The sequence below is a fragment of the Nilaparvata lugens genome, chromosome 11 (assembly GCF_014356525.2).
Source record: "Nilaparvata lugens isolate BPH chromosome 11, ASM1435652v1, whole genome shotgun sequence".
Classification (NCBI taxonomy): Eukaryota; Metazoa; Arthropoda; class Insecta; order Hemiptera; family Delphacidae; genus Nilaparvata; species Nilaparvata lugens.
Window position 1 is genome coordinate 33,796,351 of NC_052514.1, and position 23,049 is coordinate 33,819,399.

The 23,049-nt window shown below is 33.3% G+C and overlaps 1 protein-coding gene across 1 annotated transcript in view; it reads right to left on the reverse strand.

Moving 5' to 3' along the window:
* The window catches only part of LOC111059435 (CLK4-associating serine/arginine rich protein), a 32,558-nt gene that overhangs the window by 4,729 nt on the left and 4,780 nt on the right, over positions 1–23,049 (reverse strand). The window contains exons 5-18 of the mRNA XM_039437283.1: positions 22,225–22,557; positions 20,765–20,940; positions 19,145–19,218; positions 17,742–17,909; positions 16,187–16,258; positions 15,154–15,323; positions 14,502–14,559; positions 12,299–12,346; positions 11,151–11,240; positions 8,821–8,943; positions 7,182–7,224; positions 4,125–4,209; positions 2,437–2,542; positions 699–824 (exon numbers count right to left, since the gene is read on the reverse strand). Coding sequence (XP_039293217.1) covers positions 699–824; positions 2,437–2,542; positions 4,125–4,209; positions 7,182–7,224; positions 8,821–8,943; positions 11,151–11,240; positions 12,299–12,346; positions 14,502–14,559; positions 15,154–15,323; positions 16,187–16,258; positions 17,742–17,909; positions 19,145–19,218; positions 20,765–20,940; positions 22,225–22,557 — 1,672 coding nt within the window. The remainder of the gene's footprint in view (positions 1–698; positions 825–2,436; positions 2,543–4,124; positions 4,210–7,181; positions 7,225–8,820; positions 8,944–11,150; positions 11,241–12,298; positions 12,347–14,501; positions 14,560–15,153; positions 15,324–16,186; positions 16,259–17,741; positions 17,910–19,144; positions 19,219–20,764; positions 20,941–22,224; positions 22,558–23,049) is intronic.

The following is a 23,049-nucleotide window of genomic DNA, read 5'->3' on the forward strand; positions in this document are numbered from 1 at the left end:
AAAAGTGGCAACTGAAATTTTTAATCATTATAAGAGTGAGAAAGATCATTATAAGATCTTATAAGAGTAATCATTAAGATCATTATAAGAGTGAGAAAAAGTGGCAAATGAAATTTTCAAGTGGTAGGCGAGTTATGGGTTGTTGAAGTGCTAAACTCCGTTTTCTTTCCAGATCATAGACAGTTTCGAATTTTCCATTGGAGTTTTTTTTAATACATTTAGTATATCATTGGCTTTGTTCTAATATGCGTTTTTCGCGATTAATGCCAAAATAAACAAGTTATCGAATTTACAAAAAATGTTACTTTTTTATTTATGAATGATATGGGGGAATAAAATGTTTTAGTTTGGAAAGATACATTTTTTGAATTTTTAAGAGAAGTTCTAATAATATAGTCGAAACCGTTTATGATCTGGAAAGAAAACGGAATCTGGAAAGTTAGCACTTCAACAACACATAACTCGCTTATTAGACCACTTAAAAATTTCAGTTGCCACTTTTTCTCACTCTTATAATAATCTTAACTATTATAGGCCTATAGAAAAAGATTATCCAATTTAAATAATTAAAAAAAAGTGTACCGAACAGCCTGAACGGTGAATTGTAAATTTTAATGTGGAAAGGTTTAATTTACATGTCTAATGATTTTACTGTCTTAATATTTTTAGAAATATGTTGAGATGCATGAATGACTCACCGTCTACTTTTCAGACTGGAAGTACGCTCAGGGCTAGACGCGGGAGAGAGAGAGCCCGAAGAGACCGAACTCAGATCCCTTTCATCATTATCCTCCAAATAGTTCTGGTGCCGCTTGATACGTTCCCTGAACATAATCAGAAACATCTCAAAATAAAATTCATTTAATCATTTTAGTACTACACAAATCATAGAAATGACTTGTAATGAAACAACGGGAGCTGCTCAAAACTAGTCCTTCCTCAAGCTTTGATAGATTGATATGAATGCTCCAAAATTGGGCCAAGCTTTCAACAAACGTTGCCATTAAGGTCCGCCGCGAAGTAGACCCACGTTAATCCACGCACTGCAACCCACGCCGTGGGATGTTTTGTAAACCATTGCTATAGAATTATTCATAATCAATCAGCTGACAAGTGGATTATTCATTGCATGTATTACACAGATGTCTAGAGAAGCCTAGACATGGTTTACAAAACATCCCACGGCGTGGGTTGGAGTGGCGTGGATTAGCGTGGGTCTACTTTGCGGCGGGCCTAACTACATGATAAGTGTGTTGAGCATGTTATGTGTCATCAGCGTGAGGCTCCAAACAAAAAAAAGCTGTTTGAAAGCAACTTCTAACATAGAATAAGCAATCAATAACCATAAATAACTACAGGAAAATTACCAAAATGAAACAAAAATTATTCAACCTTGAATGGAGCAGCGAAGAAAAAATGAGCAATAAAAAATCGAAGATACAAACTTAACCTTGAAAAATGTTGTTCGCTGTGATGACACAACGATGTATGAGGACGACATGTGTGAACACACTTGTTCAACAAACTTGTCCTGTTAGTGACCACACTTAAGAGTCAAACTTTCAGCCCAGAAATACAAGTACAGAAATGTTGAAATCAGAGAGATTAGAAACCAAAATAGAATATTGCACCCAATAATCACTGAAGACTTTGAAATAATGAGTAATTTACATCCAGAAAAGAATTTCTGTTTTTACAATATCAACAAACATTCAAATCACAATGGCAAACGTGAGAAAAGCAAGATTTGATTCGATGAGCACATAAATTTATTCTTTGTTTTGTAAAAATTTATGAAACAACAAAACTTTAGTTTTCTTGGGGAAGTGCAACATTTGAACACCTTGATAGGAGAAAATCAGATGAGGCACCTAACCAGATTAGCTATATTAAATCGTTACGAGTAGAAGTAAAGTATTTTTCGTATACATTATATTTTCTATGCTGTATGGGATTATTTGTATTTTTTTGCCAAGATGACGCCCACGTGAGCTCTAGGCTTGTGCATTGGTAATGAAACTGATCTTGATGACAGACTGGACCTAAAGCTTTCGGAGGGTTCCCAACCATTGAGAATCGATTTGTGTAGAAATCGATCAGTAAATGTGTAATAGCATAGAGAAACAATAGCGTAAGTAGATATCCCATGGTATAGGGAGTTTATGTCGTAACTTTTACTGTTATCTCAAGCCGATAGTCCACGTAGTTCTTTTCCTTGAAGCTGTGTGACGCTGGTAATCTCTCATATTGTGCCGTTCATACACTCTCACCCGGCCAAAGCAATAAAAATCGACTTGAGATAACAGTAAAAGTTGCGACATAAACTCATTATACCATGGGATATCTACTTACGCTATTGTTTCTCTATGGTAATAGGAAGCTATTGTATTAAATTATAGATATTGTATCTATTATTAAATGATAAAATTAATTTACCGTCTTCGCATTTTGATAGATATCTCTCGCATCTCTTCAGCTCTGTCCAACCTATCTTGTTCGGCCTTTTCCAGGCGTTCTCTCTCTGCTCGCTTATCAGCTTTGTCTGCAAATTAAAATTAAGTTAGTTTTATACAATCGGAATCTAGTCACCATTTTACATGATTCGTTTCTGAAGAGATAAAATACTCTGAAGAAAATATAGCTATCTAACTTTGACTACAGGCGAATATACAATAGCATAGCCATCTCTAGTATAAGGCCATGGCCTACGATATTGCAACGTCGCAGCGTAGGCCTAGAATCTATAACATGAGAAAGATTTTAAAAAAATACCAGCTGATCTTTTTCACCAATCATGTATTAGATTCTAGGCCTACACTGCGACGTTGCAATATCGTAGGCCAGGGCCTTGTATTAGAGGTGGCTATGACTATAGCTATTACTTTACAAATAGTGAAAAGATTAACTCAATAGTAATATGAATGTAGAATTGCGACTCTACATGAGAATACGAAAAACACTATAAGAAGAATAACGTTTCAAAGACAGTGTAAACGACAGGAAGCCACCGTTGTCACTTTTCTATTTCCACCGCCTTCTAAAGCTGTGATTCATGATATACCGGTATATCTGATCATGTTAGCTGTTAATTCATGTTAATAATGTTCAATTATATATTTTAATATCGGGGCACCTAGCTTCGCTCGTTATTTATTTATTGATGAACAGAACTCAATTCTTTAAATTGATTGGGGAACGACTAACAGGCACAGCCCAAAACTGTTTCTTCCCCGAATTTTGATTTATACACTATAAATATTCCAAAAAGTAGGTTATGTTCCATACACTTGAATTCAGGTCAAATTTTCAGTCCAAATATTTGAAAACATAAAAGTTCTAATTTAGATTGTTTACATACCAAATTGAATAACAAAATAACACTCACTAATGACTTACAACTGTAAAATAATTTTTAACTTTGAATATTATGATATATACCATCTCATGTCAACAAATCAGATTATTTTGATCGAGTCAATTAAAATTTCTAGATTTCTCGCGAGATACGGTAAGCTAATTGATTACACAGCTGATCTCCCACACAGGCACACGCATCTTTTGTTATCGACTAACGACGAAATTATCATCTGTTTTCAAAAGATGAATTATCCTTTTCATGTCCTTCAGCGAGTTTCCCCAGGGATAAGATCAAGTGTAATCGAATTTTTATATCATAAACCTACTATATTCAAAATTTCGTCAAAGCCGTTAGAGCCGTTTTCGAGATCCGTTGAACATAAATAACCATATAACCAGATGTAAAAATACAAACAGATATACAGAAATTGCTTGCTTAATATAATAGGATTCGCCGAGCCAATATATTTTTCCATTATCTAATAATGAATTTTCTTAACATATATTAAATAATCTTGGTAGCACTTTATATTTCTACAAAGTCTATGAACAATTTGCAACGGTGCGGAGTTGAAAAAAGATAGAGCTATCTGCTTTGTCTAATGACAGACAAGGATAGCAAACCAATCAGATTCTGAATTTATAAACTGAATCCACGAAAGATTATTTCTATAAAAATAGAAATAATGCCTATTCATTATTATTATTATTGCACATCATTTTATTATTGCATGAACTGTAATGTAGATCTACATAAAAATACTTACATTGGCGGTTTAGCAATGCTTGCATTTTCTTCTTAAGCCGTTCTTGTGGAGTACTTTTGACTATAGGTGCCGATGAAGTGGAAGGCTGCAAAACGACAAAATCAAGTAAGTCTACAGACAAATTACACTTTTTTCCAACAAGTTCAAGTAAATGATAGTTTCTGAATTAATAAAAATGAAATATTAGAGAGGTGTAGAGATCCCAAGACTCAATTTAGATAAATCATATAAATCCGAAATCTTAAATTGTGAATGAAATGCAAAGAGAGTTTGCAAAGAAGCCACATATTGTAGATATGAAATATAAGTGTGATGTGATTAATGATACTGTGGAAAAATTCATCGGTTATAAGGGCAGTATTAATCGAATAGACTGAAGAGTGACTTGTTTATTTTTGTTGACGTGGCGAAGTTTGGACAATAATGTCCACTTAACCACGATAATGATTGATTAATGAATGATTCTTGAGTACGTTCTAAGCCAAGCACGCTTTGCAACCAATGAGAACAATTGGAACAAATCATGCTTGGCAAAGAACGCTATCTAGAATATTGTTTATAAATACAGCCCTATGTGTGCTGATGAATTGGTGATTGGTAGTGTAGGCTTATTAGTAAAATGTATTGGCATAGAATTGACGAGTATTGGCAAAACTAACTAGCCTCGCATGAATAAATGAACTTTGTCATTTTTGTTACGAATTCTTCACAATGAGAAATATCGAAATATATAAGAATATGAAAAATTAAGATCCAAAAAGGAGATTTTTCTAATCGTCCATGTTAAGAAACATTAGCTAAGATAATAAATGGTGCAAAATAATATGAAAAGCAAAAATGACAGTAAAGAAGGAAGAATGAATGAAAATAGACACTATATATTATGACAAACATTTGTACAACAAACTTTAAAAAGGGAAAATACATTAATATAACAAGAATAAGTACAAACATACATAAAGAATTACACCAAAATACAAACTCATTGATAGGGTAGTTTGTATTGCAACATCAGTTTATTATTTTGTGTGTTAAGCAAGAAGAGACATATTTATCAAGTATTTTAAAAGATTTATGGGAGTAAAGTAGTGACATCAGTTTATTATTTTGTGTGTTAAGCAAGAAGAGACATATTTATCAAGTATTTTAAAAGATTTATGGGAGTAAAGTAGTGACATCAGTTTATTATTTTGTGTGTTAAGCAAGAAGAGACACATTTATCAAAGATTTTTAACGTTTTATGGTTGTAGGGTGGTGCCTTTTCTAAAATATGATTTATTAGAGGCATATTCCATAGTTCCTAACGATTATACAATTATGATTCACAGTAAACTTACCCAATATAATGTTAAACGTACTCTCATATAAATTAGAAGAGCCATAAGATATCTGAAGAAAGTTCATAAGTGATTCCTGATTGAATTAACGTGTAATGACTTGCAGAGAAAACGTCTAAAAATATTTGAATAACTACAGTCCTGAACCTGAGCTACTCATGGGGACTACTAATGACTCAGAGAAAGACTATTGTATTAAATAACCTCTAAAAAAACTTCAATTGCGAAAAAATCCACAATTTATATGTAATTTTATTTATACATACTTGAACAATAAAAACAGTATCAACTGTTCAAGCTCTGAAATGTGTATTGTTATACAAAATTTGATGAAATAAACAATTGATATGAACAATTAGAAGAGTTATTCTTGAAATTATTTGAAAAATGATTTTTAAATTTAGAGATGGTTGATGTAATTTAATGAATCATATGGCACAAGAACGTTGAGTGACGAAAATAAAGTTGAGGATCAATCCTCAAAAATCTTAAATGAAGAATAATAATTTATAATTAATTAGGAATCTATCAATTTCAATGACTTATACTTTACTATGAGAGACTTGTGAGAGACTACACATTCTAGGACTTCAACCATTATACCGAGTGATTCAAAAAGGACTTTACAACTTTGAAAGTCCATATAAATCTTACTAAACAAGGTAAAGAGCTAGTTTTGGTATTGTTTTGAAGGAAAACACTCAAAGTTTTGACTCACGTAGTCCGCTAGTGCCTGGTCGCGCCGCACAAGCACTAGCGGCAGTTCCGTCAAAGATGGCTGCCTTCACTGGACTCGAGCGTGCTAGCTGTGTGTTTTGATATGAAAATCGGCATAGTGTACTTTGATATGTTGCAAACATTTTTGATACCACAGATCGATGAGGATGACCGAGAACGAAATGTTTTCTTCATGCAAGATGGCGCACCATAACACTATATGACTGATGTCCGGGATTTTCTTAATGACCACTTTCTAAATCAGTGGATTGGCCGTAATACGCCAATCGCATGGCCCCCTCGTTCCCCAGACTAACACCGCTGTATTTTTTCTTGTGGGGTTTCATAAAAGATATGGTGTATGTACCTCCTTTGCCAGCCACTCTACCTGAACTTGGAGCAAGGATTTGCGCTGCTGTTGAGCAAGTTACACCTGAAATGCTAGTGCCAGTCTGGGAAGAAATCGACTATCGATGGGATGTCTGCCGGATAACCAACGGAAGTCACATAGAATATCTTTAGTTTTAGGTAAAAAAACTTGAAGTGTTTTCCTTCAAAATAACATCAAAACCAGCTCTGTACCTTGTTTAATAAGATTTATATAAATTTTCAAAGTTGTAAAGTCCTTTTTGAATCACTCTGTATTATCTTATTATATTTCGTCAGATAACAAGCCTCTATTCTCCCATCCAACCTTTCCAAAATTATTGAACTATCAGTCATACTTGAATAGAATTACAAAATTTAATTTCATTAGCATTACGTTTTGCAACGATTGAGTTTTTCAAGACCAACGAAATATTTCCAATATAATATCGAATGAATGAATGAAAAAATTGATAATTTTCTTCTAAGAAAATTTGAAAACACCAGTCTAATAAATGATTGAGAATCGGTTGTAAATAATGTATGAATGGCCAGGCGAGCCCAGGAATTGTGTGTGAGCAAGGTTTGACAAAATGTCATCTATAAGATACGCAACAATTTTATGATTCTTACTGACTTTGTTTCTGCCACTTGAATTACCAAACACTGATCGCGCGTTCCTGCAACAGAATTACAAAACACATTTTTACAAGGTTTTCAATAAATACAATAAGACTCCAACATAAATGTTTTCAAAATAAAAAAAAAACAACAAAGAGAAGTCTATTATGCATATTTCTTAGCTCCATAATTAGCTAAGCACTATTAACTAACTCCATATACTTCCTATTGGCTATCGTTATACATTACCTCCACACTTTTCAATTCAATGTGAAGGAAAAACTATATTCTACAGATGAAAATTACTGATATATTGCAATTATTCAAATGTTAATGAATTAATTATTATTATTAAACGAAAATCCAAAATAAAATGCTGTAAATCCACCCCGAAGACTTCTGCTACTGCAAATATTGACAACAGGGTAAACAGATAGATGGAAATTCGATGAACGCTACTATTAAAAAAAAAATCTACTCAAAAAACAATTTTTGAATAGTAGCGTTCATCGAATTTCCATCTAGCTGTTTACCCTGTTGTCAATATTTGCAGTAGCAGAAGTCTTCGAGATGGATTACAGCATTTTAATTTGGATTTTCGTTTAATAATAATAGAAACGATATTGTTAGTTCCACATGATTCATGCCAGTTCCATCATGTGGAACTGACAATATTATCGTTTTTATTTAACCGTAATATGAAGAAACTCCAAAGTATCTCTGTTCATAGTGTAAAATTTTAAATTTAGGTTATCTAAGTTTGAACTGAGTGTGTGATACTTGAAGTTTAAAAAATGTTTTTTATCAGTTGATTCTGGTAAAAGTCGCTGGGAAGATTTGTCTTTCCAATATTGAAGTTTGAGGTTAGATAGACTAAGGCCCGATTGCACAAAAACCTGTTAAGTTTAATCATGATCAAATGACACGATATCCAATCAGAGGTTTTTTTTAAAAGAAGACTTCTCTGATTGGTTCTCGTTTATTTAATCACGATTAGAATTCACCAGGCTTTCTTGCAACCGGGCCTAACTCACCTATAGTGGGATTCACTTATAACAGTCAGCATTAGTTGAAAGAAAATAATTAATCTTATGCTGAAAGTAGAATCTGACTAGAGCTGAAAATGCTCTATGTTTCTTCTCAAGTTTTAAAATTAATGTTCAATCAATTTTCTATTTTCCAGTTATCAGTGATGGTTTAGTGAGATATTATTCAATTTGGTTTTCAACTTATCTAAATTCCTAGTTTATATTAGGCTATATTATATTGGACTCTAAATTGGACAAAACTTATAAAGTGATAAACAAAACCTATTTTTGGACAATTTTTATCTAAATTTTGGAAAGGACAGTTTTGGGCTTCAAGCCTGTTGTTCCTTTCCCAATCATTCATAGTTGAGAATGATATTGTATCTACTATCAATGCATAAATTTTAAACTCAATGTCCCAATACTTGACATTTTAAAAATACACTCAACATAAAATTATTGTTTCTAAAATAAGTAACTGAAGTGTTTAAAGATATGGAATGAAATCAAAATTCATCCACCTACAAGAACATTGTACAATAGTCAGAAAACAATATCTCATTACAATATAAATTATACAGTATAACAAAAAATAATGTTGAATACATTTTAATTGTAACCACTTACTTGTCAGGTACAGGTTTATTTTGCGTAGACGATACATTGGTATTTGTGGAAGACTGAACAGATTCACTCTCGCTTGAATAGCTCAGTTCTGAGGAAGAATCTCTGTTATTTCTACCATAGTATCTGTAAATCAACACAGTTGCATCAAATTTCGAAGCTACATAAGTATAGATTGAGAGCAAAAATTTGCAGGCTTTATTCAATTGCAGCCTCAGATCGAGATAATGAAATTAATTTCAAAACTTTATTGGGAAAAACAAAACATTTACGGCGTTAGTTGAATACGAGTACATTTTTCAATTACATTTTTTTACAATTTATAAAGCCTGCTCCAAACATGCGGCATTCGGCGAACACCGAGCAGCTACTTGCCGAATCACGAGTAGTGTGGATAGATGCTTGTCTATTCGGCAAGCAGCGAACATTCGTGCTCGTCGTTTCCCGTTCAGTGTCGGTCTTTGGAACACTTCAAAGTGGAAGAAATGTTCGGCAAAAGGCGGACTTTCATTCACACACCCATCACACATCCCTCATCCACACATTCGGCTTGGTGCTTGTATCATTTTGTTGTTTGTTTTTGGATTTGGATCTTCATTGATTATTTTATAAACTGAGTTTATCAGAGATTGACAATGGTGTAATAACCGAAACCGGTCTTTCTAAGTATCAATAAATCTGTGGTTTTTTGACAATTTCTTAGTCTTTTTCATTCAATAATATAAATCACTTTTTATATTATAAAGAAGCTCATTTAATAAATTCAAATCTTTATGAAAACTAGTTAATAACCAGTCCCATCCAGGTTACTGAATTAAAGGAAATTCTAGGGCTTTTCATGTCATGTATAGCTATTGACCGGGGTACATAGGGTTAGTTTGGTTTATTTATAAAAGCAGAATAAACAAGAAGAGCATCATCAACATTGACATCCATGTTGACGGTCGATTATATTCAGTTGACGAATATTTGCTATTCCTAAAACGAGCAAGTGCTCGGTAAACCACGCATGTGTGTAGATGTTGGCTCGTTAATCGGCAAATAGCAAGACGAATAGTTTGCCGAACGCCGAACATTCGGTGCTTGCCGCATGATGCATGTCTGGAGCCGGCTTAAGAGTATAAATCCACATGATAAACGTAAAGACTAGGGACTGTGAGTATTCGATGTGTTAAAAATAATGGCCAACAAGAGAAGCGTGAAGACTTTTTAAACATGATCCTCAGGACTCTCTTATGGGAACGAAAAAATATAATTTAAGCCGTAAATGGGCCTCAACCTGGAGCGACAGTTTATTATTCACTAGCTGGCCCGGCGAACTTCGTACCGCCAAATAGTTTGACAAACATTAGCTGGATGCACACCGGAGGAGGCGCGTTGCGTCATTTTGCATCCAGGTGCTTCTTGCTTATTGGTTTGAATGGAAGCACTCAAACACACACACTGAATCGAGCATGGCGTGGAACGGTGTGATAAGGCAATCTCCATAAGATCAACACTTTGTATCACCAAGCGGCGTCTCCTAAAATGTGCTTAGCCTTAGCTTATGATGCATCATTATATTTTTAGGAAAATTATACAACAATCAGTATTTACATTTATATCTCAATATGGACTTCCTATGTACTTAGTTAGTTGTGCTCGCTGGGAATTGAATGGTATATCTCCTTGCTGCTGACTTTCCCGTGCATATTCTAAATTTACAGCATTTCGAGTTCTACGACCCAAGTTTGGACGTCGTTCGTCCAAATAGTTTACTAAAAAATAAATAAATAATTTACTAAAAATCAATTGATTCTAAACACCGAAGACAGCACATTTATTCGAAACAAAGCAATGTATTTAGAGCATGTAAGTCCTGAGGCCGCACTGCTGGATGGTTACACACAGAACAGTCATTTTGTTTTTAGTCGGGGCGTTTAGAATAAAATACATGGGCGACTATGGAGCAGCACACACTCTTGTCTATCTACCAACGGCTGTTGGATGACGCAATGATTATAACAGCTGATTTTTATTTCTGTGTGTGGCCAGCTCACAAATCTTCTCCCATAAGTATTACATGTAAACTTTGAAGGACCGTAGGAAAGAGTCCTGAAGTCTGATTATGAATTTGATAGGCCATAAACCTAGTCCTGAACATAATGAACGCAACTAAAAAGAATCATGAAATTCGGTGGACACATTAAGAATTTATTGAATGTCAAAATTTGAGGCTCGATTTTTATTTATATAGATCATTATTTGTTTATCCATTTCATGAACGAAAAATACAACAGTGGAAGTAATAATCATTAAATTGTTCAAAGAGCAATCTGAATTTGAATGCTAACCTGGTGATGACAGGCGGTGCAGGGACTTCGATACTTCTGATCATCTGTGGGCTTGGCGACTTGTCAAGTGGAGGAGGTCTTCCATATGATCTGAAACAATACAATGCTCTAGTTTATTCATACAATGTTGAGCAAAAGCTTTTACTTTTGAGCAAATGCTCAAACTATTTTTTTTGATGGGCATGAGCAAAAGGTTTTGCTTACGTTTATTCATAGAAAATGAAGCAAATGCTCCATATTTTAGAAGTATAAGAAAATGCTCAACTTTATTCATATGGCCCATTGTGTATATAGAGAATTTGATTTGATTTTAAAATGAACACAATTAAGTACATTTCTGGGAATAACCCAATAATTATCAATTAATAATTCCCGTTATTAATTAATATTTTCTTAATTAATAATTCCCGTCTTTCGGAGGAGACGATAAGCCGTCGGTCCCGTCTACCTAAAAAGTAGTCGTCATCTCTCATCATCATCCCTCTCACTCATTACCCACGCATAAGCCTAAGAGCTTTAGTGGGCTTCACCCTCAGTATTATTATTGTAATATCTCAATAACCCAAAGTGGTCAGGTCTCAAGTAAAATTCGATTTGGACTATAATGCAATCGTTATCAAGTTCACATGTTCAATGGTTATTGACATTTTCCAAAAAAATGTGCACAATTCAGTACCTTTCTTGTAATATCTCAATAAGAAAAAAATATAGTAACCTGCCGTTTTCTGGGCAGATTGAAAACAACCAATTAAAATGAATTTAGATTCTTAGATTGAATTTTTAATTGTAGACAAACTTTAAAGTGAGATCCACTTCATACATTTATCTTTTATTTTAGATATGGCAACAAGAGTGCGAGGCTTGTTCGTGAGTAATGCGAGATATAATTTTTAGATTGGAATTTTTTATGTAGATTACAATAATTATATACGCTGGCTTATAAAATTCAAATAACTGACAATACAGCTAATTCGAAATTCATTGGATTCAACATTTTATGAACTGGAGAATACTATGATCAATATGATAATGTAATGCAATGCGAATTACGATTACATTTATAATTCAACTCAATTGAATATTATTATAAATGAGTTGATTAATTAATAACAGAAGTAAAGTTTCATCTAAAAGATTGCAATATTCACCTTTTATTTGGGGATCCACTTCTTGATCTGGAGTAAGACCGTCTTCTCCTACAAAGAGAGAGACAACATAATTAAATATTAGTGAATGATTTTCTTTCTTTTATTAAATACGTGGATGTGATATACTTCTATTTACTTTAAGTTCATCATTTGAGTGATTGTGGCAACTTGTATATTTAATACTAGCAGATAATCCTTGCCCCGCAAGAGTCTCATTAAAATCTTGACAAACTGAAAACTTGACCTACTAAAATATTGAAGAATTTAAAATAAGCCTATAACCATCCTCGGTAAATCAAGAATCTATATGCAAAATTTCAAGTTAATCAGTTAATCAATTTCAAGTAGTTCAGACGTGATGATGTGACATTCATGAACTTCCTATTTCGAACGTGTAGACAGGCCTATAAGCCAATTCTTACCTTTACTATATTCTATATATCAACTACAATATCATATTCACTCACTACCATACACAAAATTGAGTATTTTCTGAAATCGAGAGCTAAGAACGAATAACTAATAGAAGGAAATTGATAAATTCAATTAAAGGTATTGTCAAGAAGCATCAGAAATGTTACATCATTTTTAGTCATGGCTAAAATATACTTGCTGTATTTTCATAAGGTCTATAGTTTCAATCAGGTACTTGTGGATGAGAATACTGCGTGAGGTCTACTGTTCACAGAACTACTAGTAGATTACATATTAATGAATTAGTTCACGTGTTCTATAGGGTTTTTGAAATTGTTAACGATGGGATAGACCAATACCTACTATTACTTCAGGCCCCACAACTAATTAATGACGTCATAACATGTAGATTGATTCTTCCTAGATCATAGTAGTTTCTACTAGCTTATCAATGTAACTTTTGTTACTGTATCAATTTTTTATTGGATGGAATACTATCTAAATTTCATATTAAAGGCATTTGTAATTTAATAAATAGAAATTTTATTGAAATAAAAACACTTTATTCCACAAATGCAATAATTTATCCATACATTCAGCTTGATAGACATAGGTCTCCTGAATCCAGTGATAGAGCTATTGATAAATTCATCTCAACCAAAAATACTTAATAATAGCCTGTATCAGAATCGAAGGAGAGGTAAATCAAAGATAAACCAAATTTGATGTAACTCTTTTTTAGTATAGAGGCTCCCACAAACTTGATCACAATAAATCTGTAGTACAAAGAAACCCATCAGGAGACTGTTTTTCAGTTAGGTAAAACCTTTAATATTATGATGTTATGGACAGTTCCAACACTTTGCATTTACTTTTTAATTTATTAGTTCTAATAAATAGTTGTTAAACACTGTTCTTCCACACTCTAATTACACTGTTATTTCACATTTTATTTACACTGTTCTTTTACACTTTAATTTAATTTCCCACTCACACTTTATTTACACTGTTCTACACTTCATGTGAACCGTTGTTTGTAGAATTGACGTTCTTTCTTCTTATCGCTCGTATCCATTTTCGTCTCAACGTTTCAAAAAAGAAAATACCGTACAGAAACTTTTGGAGTCTTGTTATAGTTCACGCGAAAATTAGGTACACAACAGTATCCCATGATTTAAAACCCAAAATTCATTATTACTTTTTACAAACGAATAATAGAAGAATGATAAACAAACCATATTCATTGAAATGGAAGACCGTGAAAATTGAATTTGTGATTCCAATTTTGTTGATTACCATACCAGATGACTGTGATAACAAGCATCAGCGCTCTCATTTCGCTTGTTTACCTCCAGTAGATCATTATCTACATGTGATGACGTCATAGTTTATTACAGATCAGTTGTTGGGCCTGAAGTAATAGTAGGTATTGGATAGACTGGCTTCTCCACACATCTGTATAATCACTTGTCAGCTGATTTATGATGAATAATAATTCTATAGTCTGATTTTTACTCTAATATTGGCGTATGAAAGAGGCTCCTTTTTCCTTTTATATTATCCTTGAAATGCAAAATTTCCAAAAAAAAACCTTGTATATACGTTGACGCGCAATTAAAAAAGGAACATACCTTTAACATTTCATGAAAATCTATTACCGCGTTTCGCCGTAAATGCACAACATATAAACATTTAAACATTAAGAGAAATGCCAAACCGTCGACTTGAATCACCTCACTTCGCTCGGTCAATTGAAATTTACAAAATTTAGTTGAAATATTTTACTAACCTCGGGCTTCTACTGCGTGATCTAGACCTGGAATCTCTGTAACTTCTCCTGTGAAAATCAATGTGTTGTCAGTTGATTCAAATATGACACTTGAGAATAAAATAAGACAAAGTACAACACGATTCTGACCAAATTTGAATTTTTTTAAATAGTTTTATCCAATTTACCTAGAATACAGATGTGTAATGTATTCTAGGTACCTTGGTATTATCAGACCAAACTGATAATATTTGACTATATATTGCCATATTAACGTAGCGTAAAAAATATGTTCTAGATGTAGGTTATGCTCCAAATCAATTCACATTTACTAATCCACAAATCACACTGACACTACTTTTTAATCCATAATATCCATTTTTAAATCTTCAAAATTTTTATTTTTGTCTTACTTGCGGTAAATATCCTCAACTTTGAATAAAAAACAACATAAAATTGTAAAAACCACTTATTATAAGAACGAGAAAGTAGTTTCGATTGTTAATACACTATCTAAACTACAGTGTTAAAACTCTATAGCAGTCAACAAATTGGAGTTCTATTATAAACAAACCATATTGAACCAACGAACGATAAATGATACTGTTACATCCGCAACTAATAAATGACTATTCTAATAAAGCTGGATTCTCATATTTCAGTATCAGTGAACGTGTCCGGTGTGACCTCCACCTCTCCCCACCACCACTGCTACCAGCTGCTGACCTTGAAGTCGCCAGATCACGTGACCTATTCTGTGACCTCGACCTATTTCGTGACCTTGAATCGGATCTCGACCGTCGTCTATGAGTGACAGTGTGCGGTGGACTTCTTGTTCTTGATCTGTTAATAGAAAATGTTGAAAAGTGAGTATGGTTGAAATATTACAGAGTGGAGAATAAAATTGAAAAACTACAGATTGGATAATAAGATTGAAATATTACAGATTGGAGAATGAGATTGGAATATCACAGATTGGAGAATGAGATTGGAATATCACAGATTGGAGAATGAGATTGAAATATCACAGATTGGAGAATGAGATTGAAATATCACAGATTGGAGAATAGGATTGAAGTATTACAGATTGGAGAATGAGATTGAAATATTATAGCTGCAAAGTATTTTTTAGTATAACACTTCTTTAGTTTGATTACTAGGCTATAAGGCCCGCCGCAAAGTAGACTCACGTTAATCCACAAAAAGCAATCCACGCTGTGGGATGTTTTGTAAACCATTGCTATAGAATTATTCATAATCAATCAGCTGACAAGTGGATTATTCATTGCATGTATTACACAGATGTCTAGAGAAGCCTAGCAATGGTTTACAAACCATCCCACGGCGTGGGTTGCTTTTCGTGGATTAGCGTGGGTCTACTTTGCGGCGGGCCTAACACTTCTCTAGTTTAATTACTATAAAACTCTTTTCATTTTAAAAATATGAAAATCATGTGAAAATTGAAAAATCTAGATACTATGAAATGAAATAAAATCATCTAAGAAAACTGATATGAAATCACATTTGAAACAAACGAATCCTAGGTCTTCTTATACAGAATTCTACAGTATCTTGTTCAGGCAATGTTTTTCAAGTTTTCAATACCTTATACAATATAAAACATTGCAAAAATAGAGCCATCATCATGACAGGCAGGTGAAACACAAAAATGAGACTTATGCAAATATAAAAATACTCGGCTGTACCTTCGATCAGATGTTTTCTCAGACCTCGATTTATACCTGAGGGTTCGAGAATTCGATGCTGAACTGTTCTGACTGGAAAAAAAATATTGCAGAATGAGTAAAGTAAGTAAAATCAAACACAATGACAGAAGTTACAGGAAAAATTGGTCAATTTTCACCATCCACTTACATAATATACAGACACTCTTTCAAAACAGACATAACAATGACAAACACGTACAACATAACTATTGTTGAAAATTTGAAACTAAATTTGATAGATCAATCAGATGGAGGTATTTAATTATTCGATATTTTAAAAATAGAATTATAGTACCCTTTAAAATTAATAAAACAATAATACAAATTGTAACGTAACTACTAGTTTCAGTGATCACACCAACGTCAGGAAATAAATGTATTATAAATGTTACAATTTGTATTATTGCTTTACTATTTTATTAATTTTAAAGGGTACTATAATTCTATTTTATAAATACAAGAGAGTGGCCCTGAACTCATACATTTAATCGATTATTATCAACTTGAGTATTTTCAAAAGATGTATTCGTAGCATAGAAAAAATTCATCGGTACATTAAAAAAGCAAGAAGAGTTTTTAAAATAGAAACACTATGACATGAATTAATTTTTGATCTGGAGTAGCTAGAAATAATATATTCATGTCAGAATGATTTGAATAAACGTTATCGAAACATTAAAAATGATTTTAAATTAATATAAAGCGATATAAAAACTATAGAGGCCTGTATTGAAAGAATAGTAGAAATCAGAAGTTGTATAGATTAATCTTAAAATATAAAATAGTTCAAGTCTTCTTGAAGTGACATACAAAAATGTCCTTATCATACAAACCATAATAAAAATTGATATAGATACCTCCAACATTAATCTTCTATCGAATAGTTTCCCATTCACAAACTAAAATCAAAGAGAAAAAATAGCGTAAGTAGATATCCCATGGTATAGGGAGTTTATGTCGTAACTATTACTGTTATCTCAAGCCGATAGTCCACGTAGTTCTTTCCCTTGAAGCTGCGTTACACTGGTAGTCTCTCATATTGTGCCGTTCAAACACACTCACCCCAATAAAACAGTACAAATCGACAGTAATCGGCTTGAGATAACAGTAAAAATTGTGACATAAACTCATTAGACCATGGGATATCTATTACGCTATTGTTTCTCTATGCTAAAACTTTATAAGTCCAAAATAAACTTTCATTAAACACTATTTGCCGAAAGTAAGATAAATTAATCTGATATATGGTATTGATAATTCCTGCATAAAACACTACCGTACACGATAAATGAATTAGACCTTAATTGTCTGCTTTTCTAGAACCTCATATCTCTGAACGTTTATTAAGTAACTACTTTTATAAACTTCAACACGACTTAGATCTCATGAAACTTCAGCCCTCAAACTCTTTTTTAATCAATTTGTTACCAGCATGCACAAAATCCAGCAGGGTACTCCATGAAGACTCTTCTGACGTCATAAAAACGGATGACGGTAATTGTTCTAGTCAATAGCTCAATAGGAACTTTTTTACCTTAGTTTGGGAGTTTCTGTGGGCGTGGCTTCATCGCCACCAAAACTTGTGATGTAGGTCACTTGGCCCGTGTTGGAAGGAGAGGGTGAACGGGATTTCGACTTCGACGGAGAATTCGATTTTGACTCTCGATATGCGAAATAGGTCGGACTTTGTCTAGAAGCATAGCTGTAACAAAACAAAAATTCGAATTACATTTATTTAATAACAACCCAACACAATACAAGTTGTTACTCCAAAATTTATGTGAATACTATTCGATGAATGCTCAATATTTTCAATTCATTTTACCGTGATAATGGCACAACTGGCCGAAACTAGTCATATCTGAAAGAAAGTAGATAAAAATGGTACTATTTATTCTATTTAATTGAATTATTCAATGAATACTAGATTGAAAAGCGAATCTTTATCGGTTATCAATATTACCATTTGAATCGTACATACTACAAATGGTTCATTATGATAGAAACTAAATGGACTCATTCCAGGCGGGGACAATTTCACAAAGGTACAAGCATTGTTACCAACCATGGTTACGGACAAGTAGTTTTAGTACATGTTTACAAGTACTCACGTTTCACAAAAATTTATGATCTACAAGTTTACAATTTTACAAATACTCCAATAGTAAACATAACCTATTTTAATGATAAATTCCTTTTTTCATGCTTTAAACATGTTACTTGTACTTTTTAATAATTACTTTGAAAGCAATATAATGTTTTATGTACATTACATATAATGTTTTCTACTTCATTGATTGCTGAATTTGTAACCTACACAGTTTGTACTGTGTGTATAAATAGTTTATGTACTATAATTATATAATGTATACTATATATACTGTGTATATATACTATAGTACACATAGCCTAAGAGGTAACACATTAATGACTATTTTGGAGATTTATTAAATTTAATATCCCAATGCATATATTTCCAAAATAATGAATTATAGAGGGATATAGGGCATTTTTAAATATTAGAAATGATCATTGAATATTTTTAATAATCACTTGTAAAACCTTTACATAGCTTTTCACTTCGGTAAAAATGTCATAGTTACGAACAAGTAATTTTGACAAAAATTGTTGGCTACAATGAAAATCTTTGTGAAACAGGCAAAATCACTTGTTCGTAACAAGCAAATCACTTGTAAACTTGTAAATCCATTGTAGCTACAAGTTTACAATTCAGCTTTTGTAAAACGCTTGTAATCAGCTGTTCTCCAAAACCATGGTTGGCAACAAGACTTGTAACCTACTTGTACCTTTGTGAAACAGGCCCCTGATATTCAACGACCAGAAATGTCAAAGAAGGCCAATATGGACCTTCATAGTTCAATAAGTGAACTATGTAAAGATTATATTCAGTATTCAATTAAATTGAGACTATTTTACCTAGGTGGGCTTATTTTTCTGCCTGCCAGTTTCTTATCTCTGTATGCTCTTCTCTCACGTCTCGCTTTACGACCCTAAAAACAATAGAAAAACACAATCAAGAACAAATTTACGAAAGGAGTTCAATTATGTATAGTGAGAAAATGTTAGCTAGAACAAGATAAGTTACAGTATATGGGGAAATAGCTGGTACGTAAATTGTGACACTTCTAAGATATTTTCCACAGCTCCTGTAGTTGTTTGGAACAAGCACACCAAATTCCTACTTTTGACTTGGGACGACTCGTCCGTTTGTGAGTTTTACTTTTGAATTCTTTAACGATCAACTTCAAATTTTCAAAATTTATCTTTGAACCACAGATCAAGTTTGTTGGTCAACGAAATTTACCGACTCCTTGGTACTTTTTGAAGCCATCTCCAGATAACATGCATAAAAAATTAAAAATGCATAAAAAACAGTTTTAAAAATTCATCATTACAAATCACAAATCAACGACTTTACAGTTGAAAATGTCCGGCGAAAAATAATATAACGTTTGTGGCTGGACATGACATTGCATGGGCCAAAGAGTCTTCCTGGAAAATATTCAATTTGAAAATTATAACTTTATGGAAATGCACGCTTTATATGTTTGGGGCACATGCTCAGTTTGACATGGTGGGTACCCACTACTACGACAAACCACTCGGTCGACTTTGTAAACAAAGGTATTATACGTCATCACTAGGCATTTTAAGCAAAGCCAATTCAAAAGGTGAATTAACTTCATCAAAAACACGGCATAATGAAGCTTTATGAAAAAGTGTTTCTTATAATATTAAAAATTGATAAAAATGCACTTGAAAAAGGCTAAAAAAATAACAAAATAGGCGCTGAGAGCTGCCTACGTCATGGATTAGCTATAATATGGTTTGTTTACAACGTCGACCGAACGCTTCGTCGTCCGAGTGGTTGTCTCCCGTTTGACATTATAGCAAAGTCATGACGGAAATGTCTGCTAGGATTGAATGAGGATTGGCCAACTTGAAGATCCTTTAAGAGTGCACGGTAACAGTAGCCAAAATCGCTATCACAAGTCATATAAATATGATAAGGAAGGAACAGGCTTGGCCCAAAACTATTCCATGCCGAAATTTCGATAATGAATAACATTTTCAAAAAAATAGATAATGTTTCTACAGTAAAACTTATCTTTATCACATTATCAACTAACTTATCATTTAATCTCTTGAAACACATCATAGCACCATAATTTATGGACTTTTTATGAGCGTTCAAACTGTTTAAAATTAGGCTTTGAACTCGACGAATGTACTTTTTCAACTTTGAGCTCTCATAAAAAGTTTATAAACGTCCATCAAATTAACAGATTATATGAATCTTATTGGAAATTTCTTCCTCTTTCCAACCGTATTCTTAGAATTAGATTTTGACTGATAGTTTTCTAGTTATTGACGTTTTTTCAAAAACATCAAAAAATCTATACATCTCAAAAACTAAGGTCGATATAAGAAAATTTTACTCGACATAATTTGTTGCAAATTTCATGTAGAATATATGGTATTCGACTGTTACACCTTCAGTGGAACACTATGTATAATAAGAGTATAAATACTAACCGAATACATGGCCTTCTCCTCCTCGCGCTCCCTGGCCAGCCGGAGGTTCTCTGCCTCCTCGATGTCGTTGGTGAGGAAGCTGAAGAAGTCGTTGCTTTGCATGCCATACACGTGTGCGCACACATTCATCTCGCGCGCCTGCTGGTTGCCGATCTTCGACACGTCCACGCACAAGTCTAAGCAAACACAGATTCAAAAATCAACCATTTCGTTAATTAACGAATTTGATTCCAAAGTTTAAATATTAAGAAAACATTCATTGAAACAATCAACCGTTATTCCGTATTCGTTAATTAACAAATTTGATTCCAAAGTTAAAGATATTGAAGAATGTATTGTAGGCCTATTCTAAATATGAGACAACATGAAAGGAGTGAATCTTATTGAAAATATTTTTCACCAACAAGAATAATGAAGTGAGAAGTGGCGTCCATTCACAAATCTAACCACAATGGTTTACAAATAAAAACCACTATTTAGGTTACAAACATCACTATTAAACTAAACATCATTTAGGTTAAATCTAACCACAATATTTAGGTTACAAATAGATAAAATAGTTATACAAAAAGTTAATTAACGAATGTGATTACAAAGAGTTTAAAACAATCAAGAATAACAGTACGATTGAAAAGTTTGTAGGGCTATTGTATTCTAGAAATGAGACATAATGGAAGGAGTGGATCTAATTGAACATATTTCCTCACAAACACGGAAAATGATCTTAAATTCGTACCAAATATGAGAGGAAATGCGCCGTATTTCATTATACTTTTACACAATACAGCAATGAACGAATGAATAACCTTGTATTATAAATAACACTAGATTAAATGAATCTTATTTTAATTCCCGATATATTCAAACAATAATTCATTCAATTTTACATTGAATAATAAACAAATAATATGAATGATTGGGAAAGAGTCAAATAGAATAATACACAATTATTATAACTTCACACAACTATTCCTAGCTAGAATTAAATAAAAAGATTAAGAAATTGTCAAAAACCACAGATTTTATTGTTAGTTAGAAAGACCGGTTTCGGTTGTGACACCAATGTCTCTCTCTGATAAACTATGAGTTTTATCAGCTTTGTGACTATGGTGTAACAACCGAAACCGGTCTTTCTAACTAACAATAAAAACTGTGGTATTTGACGATTTCTTAGTCTTTTTATTTAATATGAATAATTACCACAATATCAACTTCTCAACTACACAAAAAGTGAAAAAAAAACTAGTTAGATTGTCTAATGAGAGAAGAAAATCTTATTTGTTGAGTCGATAGTAGTTAGAACTGAACAATAATTGAGAATGGAATGCATATCAACATCAGACAATAATGTTCCAATCAATCGAATCGATAGTAGTATGGAAATTCGTACAATATTGATAATGTGAGAGATTAGCATCACATAATAAAATATGTATCGGATAATCAGAGCAGCAACTCACCAAAATCCACATCCTCATCACTATCATCATCGTCGTCATCATCATCATCATCTCCATCCTCACCACCCCCCTCACCATCACTTCCGTTCTTCTCTTGGGCGGCCGCCAACTCGATTCCCGCCAAAACAGGGCTGCCATCCACTGCGCCGACGCCATCTTGGCTCAATCCTGCTGCAGTGCTGCCAACCTCACCCGGTTCGTCGTAGTTGTAGCCAATGGCGACGCCGGCACCTTTTTTCGGTTTGGTGTCGACGCCCGGCGGTAATTCGGGTTTCATCACCGGACCGAACTGTTCTTCCAGGTAGATCTGGCGTAGGAACTTTTCTTCCTGAACTGTTGACAAAACATTAAATAGTAACTAATCAATCATTTTGGTTAGTTTCAAATAATCTTTCCGTTAGGATAGTCTCTTCAGACTTAGCTACGCTGCACTGAATTAGATCAATCTCCCAATGTTAAATCCAAGCTACGAATCTGTCCCGTTCACAGCAACGTAGCGTAGGTATCAATATTGGGAGATAGGACGTAAAGGACGGCTACCTCATCCGAAGATGTATTTCTGAGTACAGTAGCTATAGTCCGTACAAATTCACTTCAGACTTGGAGGAATATGCAGCGCAGAGAAATGGAAGATCAGCCAATTACAGTGATTAATAGTGATAGGTAGAAGAGCAGTTGCCAATTTGCCAGTCGTCTGACCCCTTTCAGACAGGAAACTTGGCATGTGTAGCATGATCCTTTTGCTGGTGATGCCGGATTACCATTGAGAAGTATCTAATTATGACTTTGGTATTATTTATGCTTGATTTTTATTTTAATTATTTT